Source organism: Lepidochelys kempii, chromosome 7 (assembly GCF_965140285.1).
Source record: "Lepidochelys kempii isolate rLepKem1 chromosome 7, rLepKem1.hap1, whole genome shotgun sequence".
NCBI classification, from domain to species: domain Eukaryota; kingdom Metazoa; phylum Chordata; order Testudines; family Cheloniidae; genus Lepidochelys; species Lepidochelys kempii.
Window position 1 is genome coordinate 94,304,449 of NC_136386.1, and position 22,955 is coordinate 94,327,403.

Here is a 22,955-nt window from a genome sequence, read left to right on the forward strand (position 1 = left end):
CTGCCTTGGCGGATGCATTTGCAGAATTGGAGTCTAAATCCGTAGAGCATTTTATGTGTTTAAAATGTTACACTTCATTGACTCAGTTCAGAGCAGGTTTCCTTGCATATATTCAACATGTCAAGGAGCTGAATAGGGTAAAGATTACTTCATACTCTTCAGAGCTTTCCAGAGTTGAGGGTCTATATGGGCTGCCTCCCAATTGTTTTCATAAATATTTTCTCTGTTGCCTTTTCTAACATTAACAAAAGCTGTTTCGAAAAATAATTATCATAACTTTTTATTGGAAAAAAAATTATCTATGCTTGAAATTTTGTTTAACTCTGTTTACCTACAGATTTAAATGTAAAAGCAAAGCCATGAATAAGGAGTGCAAAACATTAAGATTTTTTTACATTTCAGAAAGGAGTAATTTTTAACTCCTAAAATACTAAACACATTTACTTGTCATTATACCTAATACAATAATTAAAACTCCACTTGAAAAAGCTCAGTATAACCTTAATGATGGCTCTGTTAACAACACATCCATAATGAAGTCAGTATAATATCTGAGAATGGTATAATATTATAGAGACAAAACATGATGACATAGCAGAACTTCAATAGGGGTAAATCATGCCTGTAAACACCTTAAGTTTTATTTGAAAGAGGAACAATGGAAGGAGCAATGACGACTCAAATTTGGTCCAAAATTCAGATGTATTGAAAACAAGCTTTTAGCAAAAAAAAAAAAAAAAAAAAAAAAATTTAGGAGGTCGCCAAAATATCAGTTACATGGGAACAACTTTTAACAGGGAGCAGAGCAGAGCTAAATTAAAAATGGTGACCTACAGATAAGACCATAGTTCCGTAGCAATATCCTTAGATAGCATTCAGTACCCTAGTAATTCAAATGTTACACCTTCAAGAACGAAGCTTGCTGTCAATTAGTTTAACAAATATTTGTGAGACTGTAGAGGAATGCTGGGTATTAGAATTCCTGGGTTGGCATCATGATCTGGGAGCCGTATGTGGTCTAGTGGTTAGAGCAATGGTTACAGACCAGTTAGTCAAGCACATAAATTTGATTCATTCCTTCAGAAAGGCAGCAGAACAAGACCTGAGACCTGGGTTCGCAACTCAGTCTTGATGTGATTTGTGCAACTTCTCAATTACCTTATTTGAAAAATTAGGGAACTATTAGTTGCCTAGCTTTTAGGGTAGAGATATGAGGTCATCATAGTAGTAAGGCTTGTGAACAGCACTCAGAAGAAAAGGTGAAACCAGAATCCATGATCACCTGATTCCCAGTCTCAGCTGAAGTCTTTGAGGAAGGGTTCTACCTTGTACTGTCACTTGAGATGTGGGCAGATGTGACAAGGCTGCCTAAAGCCTGCATTCTGAGATGCACAACACTTGGCAGTGTGTATATCACTGCATTGCAAAACCAAGTATTCGAAAATCATGAGGCAGAACCCAAAATATAATATTTTAAAATTGTGGGTTTTGTCTGTTGTCTAATTTCACCACCACCACCACGTCTTTTATGAGGAAGTTCCCATCCCCAATTTGTGTGTTATCAACCTGGGTCCAACTTCAATCTCAAATACATACAAAAATGCAGTTTCCATGTTCACTGCAAAGTAAGAACTTGCCTTCTCCTTTCCCTGACAGAGGAGGTTACAATAACAGCTTCCCATATCTCCCTCCCTAACAAGACAGGATAGGCAGCTACCCACACTCGCGTTTCCTCCATACTCCTCTGCCCAGTACCAGGTTTACAGTGGTGCCATGGAGCTGGGTCCATGCTCAGAAGGAGTCCCGGCCTGCTCGGCTTGCATTGTGCCCTGAGATACCGCTGGCTCACTCCCCACCACGCACCGCTGGCTCCTTTCAGCCTGCTCACTGGCCACCCGGGGGCTCCTCTCCCGCTGGCCCCACCCACCAGCATCTCTGCCCCCTGGATGGACCCCAATGCATCTCCGGCTCCGGGCAGTCTCTGCTTCCCGTCAACTGTGGGGCCCCACCTGTCTCCCTGGAGCTGAGCCGCCTGGGACTGGTGCAGAAACCTGGCCAGTTGCGGGAAAGGGTGGGACAGTGGAGCAGGGGCTTGGCTGGGCCCCTCCAGGCAAGTGGGTCCTGAGGGAGCCCAGCAGGGGCAGGTTCTGGCCTGGCTGATTGCATCACTTCCGAGGGGCCAGAGTGATTTTCCACCCCTGGACCAGCCCTGGCTGCACTGCCGGCTCAGCCCAGCAGACAGTCGCCTCCCAGCAGAGCTGGTGAGTGTGGCCAGGAAGCAGGGCATGGGGGAGTGGGTCTCTTGGGAGTCTGGGGGGTGGGTGCTCAGGTTTGAGGGGGTAGGGAAGATCTGTGTGTTGGGGCACTAGGGAGTGGGGGTTCTGTGTGGGGTGCTGGGCACCTGTGGTGGGGCTGTGGGCAGAGGGTCCTGGGCCAGGGTGATGGTGTGCAGGGAGCTGTGCATTTGTGGCATGGTTGGGGGGCGGGGGGCGGCGGCACTGGGCATAGCAGGTCCGGGAGTGCTCTGCCATAGGGAATCGGACGGGAAGGTGTTCTGGTGTTGGGTGAGGGGATTGTAGTAGAAAATTAAATCACTTTGTAACAAACTTATTTTGACTTTAAAAAGACATTTTGATAAAGTACTTCTGTTAGTTAATAAGGGAATATCTAGGGATCACTAATGAATAGTGACCAGTATAACTTCTAATAAGGATCCAGAAGAGGGGCTGAATAGCAAAGTGACCATTTTCTAGTGGAATCATTTTGTTTAGTCAAAAGTAGGAAGAATCAAGAAATTTGAGAGATCTAACACAGGTAAGTAACTGGGAAATATGAAAGCAGTTACACTTTAATATTGACAAAGGGGAGATAATTCAGCATAAGTAATATTTAAAATAACACCTGACAGAGGAGGTCATTCAGTCATTCATACATACTTTGTCCCATAATTAAGACATATGGCACCAGATTAATTTTAAATTTATTTTTAATTTAGATTTTTCTATTCAATGAAACTCAGTGCCCCATAATATAATATTAAATTTCTACTAGCTTTAGTAAGCTAAAAATGCCTTTGTATATAAATAAGAATAGTATTTGTAGTTACATAGCTAGGATCAAATTACAAATGTGGGAATAAACTGCATGAAGTACAAGGTATAAACTGGTTTCAGAGTAACAGCCGTGTTAGTCTGTATTCGCAAAAAGAAAAGGAGTACTTGTGGCACCTTAGAGACTAACCAGTTTATTTGAGCATGAGCTTTCGTGAGCTACAACTGACTGAGACCAAGAAGGCACTTTTCTCATAATAAAATATTGCAAAATTATGTCCAGTTGTTGGGGTTACACCTTTCTTTGAATCATTTGACATGAGCCAGTGCCAGATACCTGATTAATTGAACCGCTGATGGTTTTGATAGGGCAGTTCTAAACTGACCGCCCTATTCCCAATTGCCAAAGAGTACTAGTAGGAGAAAGGTTTATTTTTTCGCCCCAACGATCCTTTTATTAGGAGAAGGACCTTCAGCACCCAGATTCTGTCTTCTTATTATGGTGCGCTTTCCCCACTTTTCCTGATTACTGTATTTGGGAAGGGGACATAGATAATATTCAGGTTGCCTGGACCCTCCTCCTCCATCTTCTTGGCTGACCTGCAGAGTGAAGCTGTCATCAAGGATACCTGAATGGGTTTAGGCTGCTGCCCCTTCAAAATGGAACAGCAATTCAGCCACTGATCAATAGACCAGAATAGAACTCTCCCGTATTAGGCAGTCAGTGACACACTTGCTGTCACTTTCAGGTCATACGTATGTTGACTGGGCTGCCTGACATCAGACTTTGAATGAGAATCCTTACGAAATATCTAATACAGCATTCCATGGCTACTGGAGAAGATTACATCAGTTATTTCAATTTAGGAACATTTCCATGAGCTAGAAGCTGCAGTGATGGCTTTCACCTGAAGAGTTCAAAATGTAGTGAACTTCACACTTCTGAACTTTTATTGTCATGAGGATTTGGTGGGATGCAGGCAGTGGATGGGATGACAGTAAGGGGCTGATGGGGCCATCAGAGGATACGAGAGGACTGGAGTGCAGCTCTCCAGGAATCTGATGAAGAAGAAAGTGTATTGGTAGATAATGTATTGCAGTTGTTGCTGATATTCAGGGAGCTACAAAGGGTAATACAGATAAATCCCAATTGCTATCTGTGGGAATAGCAGCAGTGTATATAATTATTTTAAAAGCTTGGAAATTGAGACAAAAAAAGTTTTGGCCCAGTCAGGTGGGTCAGGGCTCTGCTCCCTCAGTCCTCAAGGTTGCAGGGAGCCATTTTAGCTCCCAGTGCAAGTTAAACCACCCTCGAGTTTGCTCTTGCTTGAATTGTCTTGGAACAGCCCCCTTAGAGGCAGTAACACTGGTCCAGCCATACCCTTTTCTGCCCTGGCACCCTGTCCATTTTATGGTAGGGTGGCATAAGGGAGTGGCATAGAGTCAGTATAACCAGTTCTATGCTAGTCAGATTCCCTGTTCAAAAGAATCCTCAGATGCCCTATTAAAGCAGCTTCCTGGCCCATTTGTGCAATCAGAGTGGCAGCAAAGAGTCTAGGAAAGGATGCTGAGAATCTGGTCATTACAGCTTTGACTTAGTTCTTAGACTGCATAGCCCACCAATTCAAACTGTAAAAAGCGAAGAAATAAACAGTTAAGTCACTTGACAATTCAGCTACAATTCCACTCATTTCTCCTTCTTAGCTTCAACTGTCTCTCTTCCAACTATTGCTCATATATCTCCAGCCTCTGTTGAACAACCAATGTGCAGCCTCATGCACTAATGTTCACACAATCCATATTTAAATTTTGTAATGAAAACTAATTATTAACATTGATCACATGTTTATATATATAACTTTTCCTGACACTATAGGAAAATATATTGTGGCCAACATTTCCAATCTGACACATCTCAATTATACACGAATACAACATACAGAACTACACAGAATGTAATTTATGAAAGTAACAACAGCCTTCTATTAATAATCCAAACACTGGAACATATAACCAATTAATTTGGTTTGAGGATGCATATTGATCTCTGAAGAGGAGCTGGAGAGATGTGGGTGGTAGAAGGGAGGTCTTGGAGGAGGAACTGCTGACTGATGTGCAGATGGAGTGTTAAATTACTTAACTGCTTGTTTACCCCCCCCCCCCTTTTTTTTTTTTGTAGTTTGCATTGATAGGATATGCTGTCTAGTAACATAAACTCAGTGTTGACTTTCTCATGTGGGAATCTACCTTGGGCATTTATATAGCACAAGTAACCATAATATGTAGATGTTGATCTTAACTGACTTTTAAAATCTCACATAAAACCTGTTACCTTATACCCAGATGTAAGACTACATTTTAACAAGAATATTGTGACTGCAATATAAAACATTTACTTCAGATAAGAAATATTGTAACTAATATTAAAAAGTAGTGTCTTACCTCTTCATAGTGGAAGTCAGGTTGTGATTTTGCACGAGAAGTTTAATTAATTAGCTAGTGACTAGCATTTAATTTATTATTTTGGGTAGCTATATTTGATCGGTTTTATCTTGATGTATACATCTGTCAGACTGCTGGAGGCTTTTATTGTAATCTCGATTTTCAGATCAATGTATCCCACCAGTTTTTCTTCTGAAAGCTAATGATTTGGGGCTGCATTAATATTAAATGTAATCCGGGTTGCAACCACTTCCCCCTGGGGAATGGATGTATTTGATCTCGCTTCCTTTCAGTACTGTAGTTCTCCCAACATGCAGAAGTCAATAGCCGTACGTGGAAAATACTTCAATCCCCACAGTTCCGTGGGTGAGCATGCGCCATAAGCTTGCAGTTGTCAAAGTGCTCTTGCCAGAGCGGTCGCCTATTTGTTATATAGCAAACCCGAAAGAAGAAAATAAATACTGTCATTGTATTGATATTTAAATACAGAACACTCAAAGCTAACTGTTCCTAAGAATTTCTGCGTTGACTGCTTGGGTTACTGCATACGAACGGAGCTGGTATTGTTATGGGGATATAGATTTCCTGTACTGGACTGTAAATTTGCACAAATACTTATACCAGCATATAATCAAGAGGCACCGCATATTAGCCCAACATTAGACATTGGTTGGCCCGTCTTTCAAAGTCATTTATTATCCAGTGTTTCTCCATTCAGACTGGCTTCATTCATTAAAGGTAGGTCTTGACCTTGACAAGAGGGTTGAATTTGTGCTGAAATTTTAACCTTTAAGGAGTAATGGAAAACGGATGTGGATTACTATCCTCAGGATAAAGTTAATATACAAATAACTAAGTCAAGATATGCATCTGAAACAACTGGTGGGGTGGCCACTGTACGATTACTTGGTGAGTTAGTGAATCAAGTACACTTTATTGAAGGCAGGATTTTAACCTTTCAATTGTTTATTGTAAAACATAACTTTCTAAATGGGTGCCTCAAAAAGCAAGGAAGGATTATAGATGTTATCTGTTTTCACTTTCTCCTATGGAATCCCCAGCAATTGTATGCAGTTCTAACAGTAATGATGATTTTGATAGAAATTCAGCTAATGGAAAGCTACACGAAGCCTGGAATATTGTGGCTTGCTGCAGTACGGCTTTAAATTGCCTCGAAAGGTTTCCTGCACCCCCACCAGCAGCAGCAGAGCTGCGTGATACAGATGCAATAGTTTACTCCTTTCTTCCTAGGAACTTGGCTTAATGCTGTCTCACTATATGGACTGTTTAAAGTCATAATTGTCGGATTTACTTATTTGAATAGAGAATAAACAGAAAGTGTAAGGGAACGGGTAGCAGAACCTGTCCTGTCATTATCTCTAAAGCAAAAGTGTGTGTACGTATATATTGTGTGAATAAAATATAGAGTTTGAACCAGATGGAAAGTGCAATCTTAAACGAAAGACATGGATCATGTAAAAACGGCTGATATAAGAAATTAAACTTTGTCTTCACGCTCCTTGACACCCTTCCTAACCAGCTGTTTAATTTGGCATCACGTTATTTTGCGGCAGTTAAATAGCAATCTAAAAGTCAAGTGATTTTTAGAAATACAAACGCCATATGGTTAGAACAATTAAAAAATGTGCTTAGGTGTTCAGAGATGCCTACTTTTATTAACATGGCTACTTGATTAAAATTAGTCCTAAATTAATAGGCGTATTTAAAATATCCTCACGAACTTTTTGTGTGTGTTGCCTCTTTAATTGTATATACATCTGCGAAATTTGGGGGTGGTTGCTCTGATCGTTTCTTGCAGAGGTTGAGGAGTAGCGAATGCATATACCTTACTCTGGTACTGAGTTTTAAAATAAGGTTAACATTTGTATTGCTTGGCCTGATGTATTTTATAAGTGCCACCTTTCTAATAGGTATAGGACTTGCTCCCCCACATAAATGTAATTTCAGAACGTTTGAACTTGATTATATTTAGTGACTGACTTGTAAATTGCATCTTTAATCATTCAGTCCCTTACAGATGGAAGAAAGGTGGTTTTTAAAATGTGTGCCTGTATAAATTAAATGTTTTGATTCGCCCCACTTCTTTAATTTTGTTTTGAAAGTAACAGATTTTAGTATTTAAAATACTGTCTCCAAGATTTGCTTATAATTTTGGCCTGAGATCTGAAAAGTATTCTATTCTGTAGATTTCACATATATAGTCCTGTCTGTAGTGAGTATATCAGATATACACAAGGAAGGGACTGTCCTAGGATGCAAAAACCCTGTTTTATGGAGAATAAGCCTGAAGTGAAAAATCTTAAGGTCGTCGGAGGCACATATAACCTTGTTTTGTTTTTCAATCAGAGTTGATGCTTATGTATCGGACCAAACAGTAAACTGTCAAGAAAGAAAAGGCCAGTAAATGATTGTGTAGCTAAGAACCTCTTCTATTATCAGCTTAAGTTCTGAGCATGTTCTGTCCTGTTAAATGGAATAATTGAAAACCTGTTTGTTAATTAAGGGAAATGGGCAGCCTGCTCCTTTAAAGGTCTCCTCGTATGGAAGGGGGTGGAGGAGAGTAAAGGCTGGTGTCTTTTTAACCTTGCTGAAGGACGCAGCAGTATTTATTGACGTATGCAAATAACTGGGGAGGAGGAGGGTGCTTGGAAAAACAGGAACCAGAATCAGTTTCTCATTGCAGGGTGAGAGCTCTGAGTTCCGGTGTAAGAGAAAAGAGACGTGGCGAAATTGCTGTATATCTCTGCCCTATAAGCACATCTCTCATTTAGATTGAAAGGAATCAAGGCATCAGAAAGGGTGAAGCCTCTTAAAATATATTTGAAGGCAATCTAGTACGATCACACTGATTAAACATTGCATACTGCTAAATGGGGGAGGAGGGGGAATTACGAATTTGCCTTGCAACTAGCAATGGCACGGGATTTTAGCAAGCGAAATACCAAAGCAGTGCGGCGAGTGGTATGAATGAGAATAATAACCTGTCTTTGTGTTTTCCCCTCTACCCCCCATCACTGTTTCAGCTGCACAAACCATGCAGGATGATTTACTGATGGACAAAAGCAAAGCCCAGCCCCAGCAGCAGCGGCAGCAGCAGCAAGATCCAAACGCAGCAGAAACCCCTTCTACACCAATCTCTTCAGAGACGTCTAAACCGGAGGACAGCAGCCCAGTGACTAGTGTCGGCACAGCAACTTCTGCCCAAAATAGCAAGGAGAAGATGCAGATGGAGTCCCCCATCTTGCCTGGCTTGAGTTTTCACCAGCCTCAGCAGGAACCTACACCCAGCACCTCCTTGTCTCCGTCCTTCGGCAGCACCTGGTCTACAGGGACCACAAACGCAGTGGATGATAGCTTTTTCCAAGGGATTACCCCAGTCAATGGCACAATGCTTTTCCAGAATTTCCCTCACCATGTCAACCCTGTGTTTGGTGGCACTTTCTCTCCCCAGATCGGCCTAGCTCAGACTCAGCACCACCACCATCAGCAGCAGCAAGCCCAACAGCAGCAGCAAAGGAGGTCACCTGTGAGTCCCAATCAGGCACCTTTTGCTCAGAGAAATGCTGCTTACAGCCATCAGCCCATTATGACCAGCAAACCGTCTTCCTCCTCTGCCTCTTCCTCTTCCTCCTCCAGCTGGAATAACCACCAAAACGCAGCCTGGAGTACACCTTCCAACCCCTGGGGTGGGTTGCAAGCTGGCAGGGACCCTCGAAGGGCAGTTGGAGTGGGGGTTGGGGTAGGAGTGGGGGTTGGGGTGCCCTCCCCCCTCAATCCTATTTCACCCCTCAAAAAACCTTTCTCCAGCAATGTCATTGCCCCTCCGAAGTTCCCACGGGCTCCACCCTTAACCCCCAAATCCTGGATGGAGGACAATGCTTTCAGGACCGACAATGGCAACAGTCTGTTGCCTTTTCAGGTAATGTCTTAATGCACCTTTTGCACTGGTGACAGATCTCAGTGTTTTGTTTTAAGGTGCACTCTGCGCCAATATATCATCTAGAAGGCAACATGTCATTTTTACCTTCCTCATAGCTTATGAGTATTTTACCTCTTCTGAAATCACACTGGCTGCTCTCAGAAATTGCACACGCAGATCCAAAATCTTGGGTATGGACAATAGCCCTATTTTTCTTCTAATTTAACTTTTTTAAATTAATGCAAGGGATTTTAACATTAGAAAGCTGGTTGCTTTCAGGGAACATAGTTTCTATAGACTTTATATTCCATTCCTGTGTATGATCAATGTGTGTATTTAATTTGTATAGTATTTGCAAAAATCCTATACGACCTTAAATGGTGAGGAATATGGGGCTAATAATGTGTATAATAGCAGGCTTCAGCTTTCTAACTAGAAGGCTAATTTTAAACAAAGATGCTTCTGAACCTGATATGCAGCTCATTACTTTTCACCATTAAAGAGGTTAATACTTATTGTTGAGATGTGGTTTAAGAAGGACTGTATTTACATAATGTATACAATCAAATGTTGAAACTTATTAAATGTGTAATCCAGTGTTGCATCCAGGGTGTAGGTTTTTGATGCATCTAGAGGCAGCATAGGTGTGTACAGAAGGAGTGCTGTATCTGTTTTTTTCTAATAAGGAGCTCTCTGATCAAATTGACATGATTTAGAAATGGTAGGGCAGTATTTATTATTTTGTAAAATAAACCATGTTATGCAGTTCAGTATATTTGCAGAGAAAAAGAGACAATAGGACACGACCTTCAGAGCCATATTGCAATGGAGTCTATTTACTAGCTACATAGCTCTGAAATATTTAAAGCTGCAGTGTCCTTCACCAGTTTGGTAAGATGACAAGGCGGATAAATTACAATCGAAACTGAGGGAAATAGAAGCTTTGCAATTTTAAAGAGTGAGGCTTGTCTAGGTGCTAAATACCTTTTTAAAGTGGAATAAATTAGGGGCACTCACGTGCATCTGTATGAGACTAAAAGAATCCCCCTTTGTGCCAGTTATCATTTCCAGTCTCAGGTCAACTGGAATGCTTCTGTTTTGCAATATTAAGTGGTATGTATGCTTTTGCTTTAGAGAGGCTTTCTCAGAAGTTACGAAGTGTTAAGTCTTTAACATATTACTCAAAAAGAAAAGGAGTACTTGTGGCACCTTAGAGACTAACCAATTTGTTTGAGCATAAGCTTTCGTGAGCTACAGTCACTGAATGCATCCGATGAAGTGAGCTGTAGCTCATGAAAGCTTATGCTCAAAAAATTGGTTAGTCTCTAAGGTGCCACAAGTACTCCTTTTCTCTTTGCGAATACAGACTAACACGGCTGCTACTCTGAAACCTAACATATTACTGGTAATAGGAATGATGTTTAGCTTGATATTTTGTGTTAGAAATGTAGGAAATAAGTAAAAAAGCTGATCAGCTTTAACAGCTATTACTAGTCTAAGAAATATGCATTCCTTTGCACTTTCTGCCATTCAAATAGGGATGTTAAAGTGAGCCTTGAGACTTCATTTTGCTGCTTCATTCTGTTTACAGGGAGACTTGCTAATTTCTTATTGGCTACCCTCAGTGGAGGAGGAACAGGTTTTATTGAGCTGCTGTCACTCTCTCTGTAGCATCAAAGAATAAGCAACTCTTGAGACATTCTTTTCCCTGCTGAAGCTGTTACATCGCCATGTTCTGAACAACTTAAAAGGTTAATTGACATTAGCTAGCTTTCACCTATTCCTAAAGGTGACTAGTAGAAGTATCCAAACTGGTACCCATATTTGAGTTCTCTAAAAATAAGATTTTACAAAATCTAAAACCAATGGCACTATTTCTGTGGTTTTAGTTAATTCTAATGGGAAGTGTCTTCTATAAAAATACATTCTTCTGTAGTATTTGCAACCCAGACATAAGCAATATTGTGCTAGTGCAGGAATACCAAAAGTGAAAATTCCTAGAAAATGCCATATATTAAACTGACTAGCTTCTCATTTAGAAACAGGGAGAAGACAACATATGCAGTGAAAAGTTAATTAGATGTTTAAAATTCAGTTTTGAAAGTCTAAGTCTTGTAACATAGGTCAGAAAAATTTGCTTTCTTCAACATGAATTTTAACTTGCTAGTGGCCTATTAAACTAAAAACAAATATGTGCCAGTGACTACTTTTATGGCCAGGTGAAATATGGGCCTCAAAAAATTTTCTAGTTGTCACAATGACATTTTATAACACAAAATCTTGAGTTTTGCTTGAGGCAGTCCCCTGGATTAACAATTATTATTCCTGTCTCTGAGTAGTTTCATGATTACTACACAGAATTTGCTGAAGAAGGAGTCTTGTAACCGTAATATGGATAATATATAGAAAATTGTCTGGTTTTTGTTTGTTTGTTTAATTAAATTTCAATTTCCTTTTTGCAGTGTAGTGACAGTTTATTTTAACATCTGTTTTCTGGTATTTTTGTCTTAGAAAAGTTGGGCAATGTGTTGGCACATGAAGGTTTGCTTATCAGCGCTATCAAATAATTCTGGCAGGTTCATCAGTCTGTTAACCTTAATTACTTTGGTGGGGTTTTTTTGTTGATTACAGTGCATTAGTTAACTACTTTTACTATCTCATTTAATTTCCCCATGTTGAAATTTTTTAAACCGTAGACATATAACACATTAAACATAATAGAATGTATAAATGTTTTAAACACCCATATTTGCCTAACAACTTATTTGAGTCACATTGCTGTATCTTGCACTTCACAAACATTATGAACAAGGTCACTGCTCAGAGGAACTCAGTTTTATTCAGACAACCTAGCTGAAGGATTAAAAAGTCAAAGGAGTTCTGGCAACATCTGAATTGTGACCAGTTTTGAGAGGCAAGTAAAAGATGCTTTGAAGGAGAAGGTATACTTGTCAAGGAAGGCTGTTCCTGCCATAAGGGGCATTGTTATAAATAAAATAAAGGTGGAAAGCTGAAAGCAGAAGAAGTAAACAAAAGGAACAATTGAAACAGGACTGGGTAAAACACAGAAAATAAGATGAGCGAATAAGAGAAGATGAGCAGACGTGGGGTGAGGACAGATACATAGTCTACAAAGTGTCCATGGGGATCTTAGTGAAGGGATTCGAAGAGGTAGAGGCTGATGAGGGAATAGAGGAAGATGATTGTCAGAATACTTAATAGTATCATTTTAACAAGTGGAAGAGTCATTTCTCAGAAGTAGAGCAGTTTCAGCATACAAAATATTCTGCTGACCCTGCTGCTTTCCTCATTGTGCTTTTGATACATGTAAAAATACACAATTACAAGTTACATTTTGAATACATATGTGTATAACATTTTGCTTCTGCTCTGTGTGTGTGTGTGTGCGTGTGTGTGTACACGCATACACAAGCATCTAATTGTTTTCCCAGTTTTTGATCAAATCCAGCTTTACTGAGATTTCTACTAGTGATATATTTAAAAGAATGTGAACAGGGTATTACTGCTTTTATATTTGATTTAAAATACTACCTTAAAAGACTGTTGTGGATTACTGCTAGAAGAAAAAGACTGCAATAATTATTTACGTGGGGATTAATGGTTAGTTAGGTTGAGGCAGTAGGGAGTCTTCCCACTGATTTTTAATAGGAATTGGATTGGACCCATACAAATTTGTTAACTAAATTTAGAAAATATCTTCAGTTTTGGCAATTGATATTTAATATTAAAGTGGATTTATAAATTAATAAATTAACATTTTTATATGTATTTAGTAGTGAAGCTCATTAATAGGTGCAAGTATTCTGCCATATGTTGTGCTGTCTTTGCTTACCAAAGTGAAATGGAGGGCAAAGGAATAGACACTATATCATGGTTACAATTCTAGCATAATAACTTTTCCACCTGCTGATTAATGGACTGCTCTTTAAGAAGCTAAGAGGCTGCTATCAATCTTTTTAAATGTATAAGGTACTTCACGTTTTAAGATATTGGTAGCTTTTTGAACTACCGTTATATTGCTCTTAATATATATCCATGAAATACAATGATGCATAAAATAATTTTGTCTTCAAGCCCTAGAATACTATTGCTAACTAAACTCTGCTAGCTTACAAATAAGAGAACACCAGCTAAAATGTAACCTTTTTCATACGGTAATGAATTAGTTATTTCACAGTCCTAGTACAGTAATTGTATTTCTTGCTTGGTATTACAGTAACTTAAACAGGTCATCATACAGAAAATGATGGATGAGTGGCAATGAGAGTGCTTGTTGAGAAATTTTTCATGTTACCAAATCTCCAATATGGAATGAATTCCATGCAATTTTCTACAGCCCATTTGTTAAAACTGAAACATTAATTAGTGCAATAACTATTAAAAATCCCTTTCCTTTTCTTTTAGATTTTAAATGTCTCTCACATAGTATTCAGGGGTCACTGTCCTTCTGGGGAATTTTAGGGTAGGTGTAAAGCCCTTTGCATAAGTAACTTTTTTTTTTAAGATTTAATTCATAGTTCTAAATCTGACATTCTGGGTTATAATTTTTTTGATATGAGGTTAGTAGATCGACATTAAGTATGATTTGCTATGCAGTTACTGACATCAATACAGTAATTGATTACAAATACAAGCACTCTTGAATATAGACGTTTTTCTCATATGTAACAATAATTACAAGATTCCTATTTCTTTGAAATAAAATTTTGTACAATATTCAGCATTTAAAAACACAGATTATCAAGGAGATTTTGCAAGATTAATATAATCAGATGTAACAAATATTTGTATGAAATCTATTTTTAAATCCTAAATTTAACCTGCTGTAGATGGGAAGTGTAATTATTATTAAAAATGGTCCATTTTGTTTGGCATCACTCTCATATTTCTGTGTTTTTTTGTTTGTTTGTTTTTTTTAAAATAATCAGTAGATGCCATGTTGGTCAATGAAATATATTGTTATAAAATGTTGTTAATTCAGCAAATTACTGACAGATTTGAAATGGGTTTTTAGATCTTTCAGGTTATGTGGAATCCATTAGTACTTGAAATAAATGGAAATGTATGGCCAGTTCGAGTTCCAGCTACATAAAAGCAGAGTGTGTACAACTTTAGGGGTGGGATAGCTCAGTGGTTTGAGCATTGGCTTGCTAAACCCAGGGTTGTGAGTTCAATCTTTGAGGTGGCCATTTAGGGATCTGCAGCAAAAATTGGGGAGTGGTCCTGCTTTGAGCAGGGGGTTGGAGTAGATAACCTCCTGAGGTCCCTTCCAACCCTGATATTTTATGATTTTCTTGAAACACTAAAGGAACATTTAGTGGTTGTAGGAGTGGTACAATCCCATTTTCCCTCTTGGGTGGGTTAGATACTTACCAACATAAGTTATTCATTTACATGGTGAGTAATCTGATTAGAAATATTAAAATGTGATCATTTTTTCCCATGCTACCATACTATTTGTAGCTAGTGGCTTCAGAAATTGTGAATGGTTTTATCTTGTTTGGGTCAGACAATTAATTTGATTGTGTTCTAATATCTGCATTTCTTAGAATTACTGAAAATGTATTGGTATACTTAAAAAAGAACTTGCAAAGACTAACGTTCATAGGAGCTGATAAAATGAAAGGAAGGTCTATACTGCAGCTTAAGTCAATCTAATTTATCTTGCTCAAGGGTGTGAAAAAGCTCTCCCGTCAACATAATTTATGCTTCTCAAAGAGGTGGAGTAATTATGCTGACAGGAGAGCATTCGCCCGTCAGCATAGCGCATCTTCACTAGACACTCTACAGTGGCGCAGCTGGATTGGTGCAGCTGTGCCGATGTAGCGCCATAGTGTAGACTTGCCCTAAGACTCTAACGTTTAATATCTGAATTCTTGTACAACTTCTGCATGCAACCGTGAAATCTAGTGGCCTTCTGCACATAACACTTATCCCAAGCTTATTTCACCATTTATTATTTGAAAGCATCAACATTTGGTCACTAAGTACTTATGGGTGAATCAATTTATTTTTGATATTTAATAAAGATAGACTTTTAATTGATTCACTTAAACTCTTTGATTTATTGTGCTATATTAAGACTTTTTTCAATAGTTATGTTTTTGGCCATGAACAATTGTGTAAGAGAGAATGACAGTTCTTGCTTCTGTGGGGAGGTTATGCTAGTTATCCCCCCTCTTTATCTCTTGCCTTTCCAATGTGTGGCTGCTTGTTGCTGGGAGCCCTACTTGTGGATATGGGAATAGGAATGGGTGATGAGTCCTGGAGAGTTTGTAGCCTAGCAAAAGGAGAAGATATTGTGAGCTAGCTGCCTGGATGGTGACCATTTCTATTTCTTAGGAGCTAGCAAAGTAGCTGTCCTATCCACCTTTCACACAGGATGTCCACCTTTCCTTTCTGGATACAATGCCAGTAGGGAACAAATGCCAGTGGTATCTAATGTGAAGTTCTACAATGACTTTGAATTGTGTGACTCTGTGCTTGGTTGGATTGGGTGATGTTGCCATATTTTGAAAGCATTTCTTTATCAAATAATTTGGGGGAAGGGGTAAACATGGCTAAATTTATTTAATATACCTTGATGGTGACCTTTCAAAGGTGAGCTAAGGCTGTCTGACTAGTTTTGTTCTCTATAGTTGAGGTAGTCCATTACAAGTTTGGAAAGACTATCAGAAAAAAGTCTTATACCTCTGTTTGGATTAAGAAACAAAAGAAAGGAACTTGTTCTAGATCACTAAAATAAGTAAATTGTTTCTCAGAATTGTGAAATGAACTCCCCAAGAAATGAAGACATCACAAACTTCACCACCTTATGCTCCTAATGCAAGGCATGCTTCTTTGATCTTGCTTTCTCAAACATAAACTCATAGCAGTGTGTACATATTTAAGGGGGGGGGGAGGAAAAACCCTACCAATCCAAAACATTTCACCGCGCACACAAATTTTATTCTGGAGAAAGGATGAGAATAAGAATAAACTACACATGACAGTTTGTAGTCATGTTGCATAATACAATACCGGAAGGTGCTCAGATATTACAGTGATGAGAGCAGCCTAAGAACCTGTTTAGAATTTATTAGAATGCCACTACAATGCATCTGTAAATGAGATGTAAGTATGCAGCTAAAACAGTGTCTTCCTATAGGAAGAATGAAAAATTTGATGAAATGAAGGGTACTGCTAATATAGTTTTTCAGTAGCTTCAATCACTCTTGCTATTCAACCCTTATGTTATTAGCAGAATCAGGAGTTTGAATCAGAAGCTATTTTTCTCTCCCCCATTGTGAGCCTAAGGAATACTAGTGAGCAACCCTAGACTCCAGCTGGTAGGAATAGGAGCAACCGTAAGTAGGGAGTGCTGCATTAGGAGGAGGGGTAAAATGGAGCCCAGGTGGTGGTGGTCCACAAGTGAGGAGTACCCAGAACTGTGCAGGATGGATGGGCAGACACACACCTACTCTGGAGGCATGAGGATCCAGGTGGTGTCTCTCCCCTCTGCTCAAGTGCTTTTAGGGGAAAACTGCAGACAGGAACCAGCTAGAGACTCCAGCCAGTAGGAACAGCAGCAGCCAAAGCAGGGACCCTTTTCACCTTCGGTCATTCCAGTCAAAACCTGTAAAAAGTTCTCTGAATTTCCCTGACTTTGGTGATTGGCTGTTTGCGCCAACACTCCCCCACCCTCACAGTCCCTACAGCTCAGCTTCACTTCACCCTCCTTACCCTCTTCTCCCCTGTTCTGTCCCCTGATTCTCCTTCCTTTCAGTTTTTTAACATTTAGCTGATTCCTCTCCGAAGTAAACCCACCCACTAAATAAATCAATCATGGAACTAACGTGACTTTTGCTGTTTAGCCTTTGTCCGCATTGCTTGTATGTTATACCCCTTCCCCCACCCTGTGTCTGTCATGTCTATTTAGATCATCAGCTCTTTGAGGAAGGAGCAGCTTACTACTCTGTACAGTGTCGAGCACAATGGGGCCTCACTGTTGGTTGCCCCTGAGGCAATACCATAATAAGCACGATGATGATGACAATAGAACATTTCACTATTGGCTTCAGATTTTTAGAACGTTGAAACTTCTTTTGAGGTAAGAAAATGATGTATAATTAGACTTTGTAAATAGTTTTCAGGAAATCTTTCATTGTGTGGGTACTGTGATAATTTGGCAGTGCAAATGACCACACTTTCCTCTTTTTCAACTTGCTACCCAGCACATCCCTGTTTGTGCTGCATGAACCAGCAAAATGCTTCTACCTTTAGTGACTGAGCTTGTCTGCCTGCCATTTTCTTATTGTTTTATTTATTTATATTATCTTAGTGCCTATGAGGCTCAGTCATGAACTAGGACCCCATTGTGCTAGGCACTATACAAACAGAACAGAAAGACAGTCCCTGCCCCCAAATAGCTTACAATCTAAGTTGTAAGACAAGAGACAACAGATGGACACAGACACCATCAAGGGAGTACAAGGAAACAATGAGCAAATATTGGACAGTGTGGTAGACTGTAGTGTCAGCATACCAATAGTCTAAGTGTTGTCAAGTGTTCTGTAGGCTTTGCAGCAAAGGAGAGTTTTAAGGAGAGAGTTGAAGGAGGATAATTAGTTCATTTTGCAGATGTAGTAATGCTTTCTCCCATACTGCCCCTCATGCGTGGGAGAAGGTTCCTGTAAACTGTATAAATTGTATGGGGAGGGGCATCTTGCTCCAGGGGTTGGATTTAATGTGCCACATAGTATAGTACATATGATGTTGGTTATAGGTTGTGCTTAAGCCCCTTAGTATGCTGGCATCTTCCAGACAGTCAGACGAATGAATGCTTAGGACATAGCTGTGTCCAGTTTCTGAAGGACTAATTAATACAAGTTGATTAGAAGTTCTTCATGCAGTTCAAGGTCACTTATAATTACTTAATAAAAAGAGTGAGCATAGGAGTCTCACAAGTGTGAAACATGATCACTTTCTCAGATTTAATGGCTTTTAAAACAAACAATAACAGTTATTTACTTTTATCATCAGAATGGTACCAAAAGCTAAGTATTGTGGGGAAGTTCTGTTTGCTTTTGTTGAAATGGGAGGAAAGATGGAGAGACTTTGTTTAAAAAAAAAAAAAAAAAATCTGAGTTTCTCTAGTTCCTGAATGTCAGAAGAGGCATTACAAGATACTGTATTTAGAAAGCCTCACTAATATACAATAGTCTATCTTGTGTATTCACTAAAATGCCAAAGCCTTGGTCACAGTTCAACATGACACTGTGCATGAATGCTCTCTGTACTTAAATACAAAATTTTAAGGGTACTGAAAAAATAATTGAAATTATTTGCACTTACGTGCATTATATTCCAAGACAAAGACTAGATCACATGATTCAAACTAAGAACACTTAAAATTCGCATATATAAAAAGAAATGGAACAAAATAAATAATAAAAAATTTGTAAGGGCCAGGGAAATAGAGTAGGTGGCTTCGTAATCCATGGTTTTTCAGCATAAGTAATGTCTGTTAGCTAGGTGGTCCTTGTACTTTAAAGGTATCATTTAGGCCACTAACTTTGTTCTCGCAGCTAAAATTTCCCAAGTGTTTACAAACCACATGTCTAGCATTGGCTCTTCTCTAGTCAGTGGTACTAGTAATTAGAACAGCTAATACAAAAAATCTTAACAATGTATTTTGTCATTTATTTATTTTTACAAATTATCCACTCCTAGCAATGCTAACATCAGAGAAACTCTAACCAATTAGTTGGTAATTGGATTGTTCTGTTTCTCCAAGAAATCAAAATCTCTAATTTCAATAATATAAATGCACTGTTTTAGTGCATTTTACTAGTTATGAAATTGAAATAACTCATATTACTTCTGCTGTATCTAAGCTGTTTAGACATCTAATTCCCATCAAAGATGGGAGTTGGAATTTAGTCACTTCCACTGTCAACTTTCTTTCTATTTTTAACCTTTTAATTTAAGCCTGTGTATAATATTTTTTAGTTAATATAGTAGCCTATAATTGGTAGAATTACTTTTCAAAACTTCTGTATTCTTTTAAGAACCATATTCTTTAATATGGTTGGTTGACCATATTTCAGTTATAACATTTATATAGAAGGGCAAAAACGTTTGTGACTTTTGGCATGAATTGTTTACTATGCATAACTATCATCAACAAAGATCTCTAAATATGATTTAATGTCTAAATAAAGTCATTACAGAGGCAGGAATATACTATTTTATGTTTATGGCAATAGATCTTTACCTTTCAAATCTCTGCACTATTTTAAATCTCTAGAACTAGGTGAGTGAATGCAAGGTAGATAATTTACTGAACTGTTGAAGTTTTTAGTGAGTATAAAATGGAGCCATGGAGAATGGTCAAGTGTATTGGGTTATGCCTCCACACATAATCAATGACTGTTTATTCAGTCTTGTTCATTGTGCCTATCTCATTTCCTCAAGCACATTAATAAAAAGCGTGCATAGTATTGTTCAGAATAGTACAACACTGTGCCCAACCAGGTGTACTGCCACAGATGATATAAGGGGGAGAGGGGAATAAAAACCTTCTACAAAATTTTGAAAATCCAGCCTCCCATAATCCCTCAGGCCTTGGTTGAACACAACTTCAGGTGCCAAATTAAGTTAAATCAACATGAATTGTAAACAGATTAAATGTGTCCACACAGTAGTTTGTGCCAGTTTAACTATATCAATTTATAAACAGATTTTAGTTAGATTCATCCAACTCTTATGTGTATGCGAGGTCTCATTCAGGCCCTAATGGCAAAAGATTAGATCTTCCATTGTATCCTGAAGCTCACACTATCTGGGCTCTTGTAAATCAAGGAGGGAAGGAAATTCAGAGCCTAGGATTCTTTTGCAAAAACTCATGGTCATTGGCTCCCTCGTCTAATAACAAGAGGGGTGGTTAGCTTGATCCCCGAAGAGTAGCTTAACTGTTGTACTAGCAGTCTAAGATAGCTGGGCCAAAAACTGTTTTAAGACTCTTAAGGTAAATAAAACGAAACCCTAAAACTTCACTCGGGAATCAGCTGGTAGGCCTGTGCAGGTAAATGAGCAGAGGTGTGATGTGCATTGTATTTGAAACCCACTTAAACTCACTACGCTTCTGAATTATTTGAACCTCCTTGCTAAAAAACAGATAATAAATGTGCTTGACAGCTGCTGTTATCTTGGAAACCAGCAGCTGCTGGGGAACCAATATGTTTGAAAGAAATGCTAATATAGTGCTGTTTTTCTTTCTATTACCAAATCTACTGTTGGCTGATCTTGAAGAGATTGAGATGGAACTTCTAGTCTTCCTGCAAGTTAGAACTCAGTAGGCTGTGATTAAATGAAAATAACCAGAGTCCCTCTGGAGTAGGATGTGAACTTGGAGAGAGACTTTCATACAGTGGCAGCATGTGACTTGGCAGGCTCTGTAATTGGTCTGAACAAACATGTCTGTCATAAATAAAATGGTTCTGTTGAGGAAACAAATTTTAGTCAAATGCTAAAAGGAAGTTAGAGCCTATATTTTACTGATCCAAGAACTATTTCTAGTAAGTGTTAATTTTCAGAACAAAATATTTGCAAGTAGCTCCATTTATAAAAATATTCTGAACAGGTTATTGGTCCAATGGTGCATTTGTCTACTTGTTGTTGTTTTGTGATACCAAGGATGAATTTGACACATTGTGTGTATTTTGTCACTTTTTTTATTATTACTTTATACTACTAAGTATCTAGGATTGTGTCTAGTGTGAGTGTAGGAAGAAAAGATTATTAAATGTTGTGTAAATTACACATGCAATTGGTTCTCACTGCTGACTTGTATAATGGTTTTCAGCGTAACATTTCATTTTTCAAAACTGGAATAGGAAAACATTTTTGCTCATTTGTAAAGAGGAGAAATGCAGTCAACTGTAAAATAGGATAAGAGCTTATTTTAAAAAATTAGTGAATTTCAAGATATGAAAAATTAAAGTAGGCAAATAACTGTTACTCTCCACAGTCCCCTGTTGCTAGATAGATACAACATATAACTCTAGTACTTACAGCTACTCTCCTTAGTATTATTTTGGGAAGCAGTGACTCTGGAAGCATTTCTCACAGAAAAGTTGCCACTATGTCTGTCAGTCAGTGTTGTCAGATGCGGTAGTGCTCCTGAAATTGTTCATTTTGATGTAATACCTCCTAGAGTTGTCGTTGACCTAGTACTGCACATCAGAACAGGAAGAGGCTGACTTCTTAAAATGTTGACGCTACTTATTTAGTCTTCTGAATTTCCTGAAATTTCAAACTTTCATGTATAGGCATATCTTAACTTAGGAAAAAAAATGTAGCTTTTATGAATTTGATCAAGCCTTTCATGTTACTTTACATAAAATTTTAGGGCCATATATCTTTGTTTTGTTATGAGATCGAAGGACAAGTCTTTATTTCCATCATACATTGCTGCCTGATAGTTCTGAAGATTCCCTTTCAGCAATTGTCCCGTTATAATTTAGCAAGTTCTTATTCTCAGTTATACAAATATTGCACACACAAAGAATACCTTGAAAGAACATTATTAAGGTTGCAAAATCAAGCACTCAAAAGTTAGGAAATTCTAAAATAAGGTGGTCTGTGCAACATTAATGTGGCTACCTTCTACTTATGTATTGTGATAGTCTTTAATTAGATGATCACATTCTCTTTTTTCCTCATTCAGTGTGTAGGATGGATGATGGTCAATTAATAAGCAGCTATTCAATTGTTTTCTTCTCATTGTTCAGCATGTGGCCCTAGGCCTTATTCACTGCACACCATTCAAACTCTATGAAGGACAGAATTATAAGTTTCATTCTTATTTGGGCTTTTCGATGATGCTCATCACTATAGTTTCCAAGTACTTCACAGACATTAATGAATTTATCTTCACAATACCCCTGTGAGGGGGTGGTGGTAGGGTATTATCTTCATTTTACACATGGAAAGCTGAGGCATAAAGAGCTTAAAGTCAAAAGCATACACAAATTTTGGGTGCCCAATTAAGACACCTAGGACCTGATTTTTTTTTTTCCAGAGTACTTGGCATTATACAGCACTTCATATATTCAAGGACAAGTGACATTGACTTCAGTTGCAGTTGTGAGTATTCAGAACTTCTGCAAATCAGATCCCAGGATCTCAAGCTGGGCATCCAGAAAATGAGATGCACAATAGGTGACCAGTATGAAAAGTATTGTTTTGAGTAAGTTGCCTAGATTACTGATTGGAGACTTTTACACTCTTCAGGGACCAATGCACATCAGGAAATATTTTCAGTGACACCAGGCAGCCTTTTCAAAACAGAGCAGGATTTATTAGTCAACTGGAACACAGCATCTGGAAGTCCTTAGGTTGGCTTAGAGAAGCAAAAGTGTTAAGACGTAATCTATACTGGCCAAGCCATGCAGTTAACCAGCCAAGGTGCTATGGAATCCATTTCTGATTCAGATTCTGTCACGCTATCAGTCAGGCCC

At 38.6% G+C, this 22,955-nt stretch overlaps 1 protein-coding gene across 10 annotated transcripts in view; it reads left to right on the plus strand.

Moving 5' to 3' along the window:
- Positions 1–22,955, plus strand: part of CPEB3 (cytoplasmic polyadenylation element binding protein 3) — a 189,909-nt gene that overhangs the window by 4,374 nt on the left and 162,580 nt on the right. For 7 of the 10 annotated variants that reach the window (XM_073353901.2, XM_073353906.2, XM_073353907.2 and 4 more), the window contains exon 2: positions 8,537–9,432. In XM_073353901.2, the coding sequence (XP_073210002.1) occupies positions 8,548–9,432 (885 nt within the window). In that variant the 5' untranslated portion in view covers positions 8,537–8,547. Of the gene's footprint in view, positions 1–5,694; positions 6,231–6,308; positions 6,402–7,324; positions 8,313–8,536; positions 9,433–22,955 lie in introns of those variants that run through there. The other 3 variants (XM_073353904.2, XM_073353905.2, XM_073353902.2) reach the window with 3 other exon arrangements.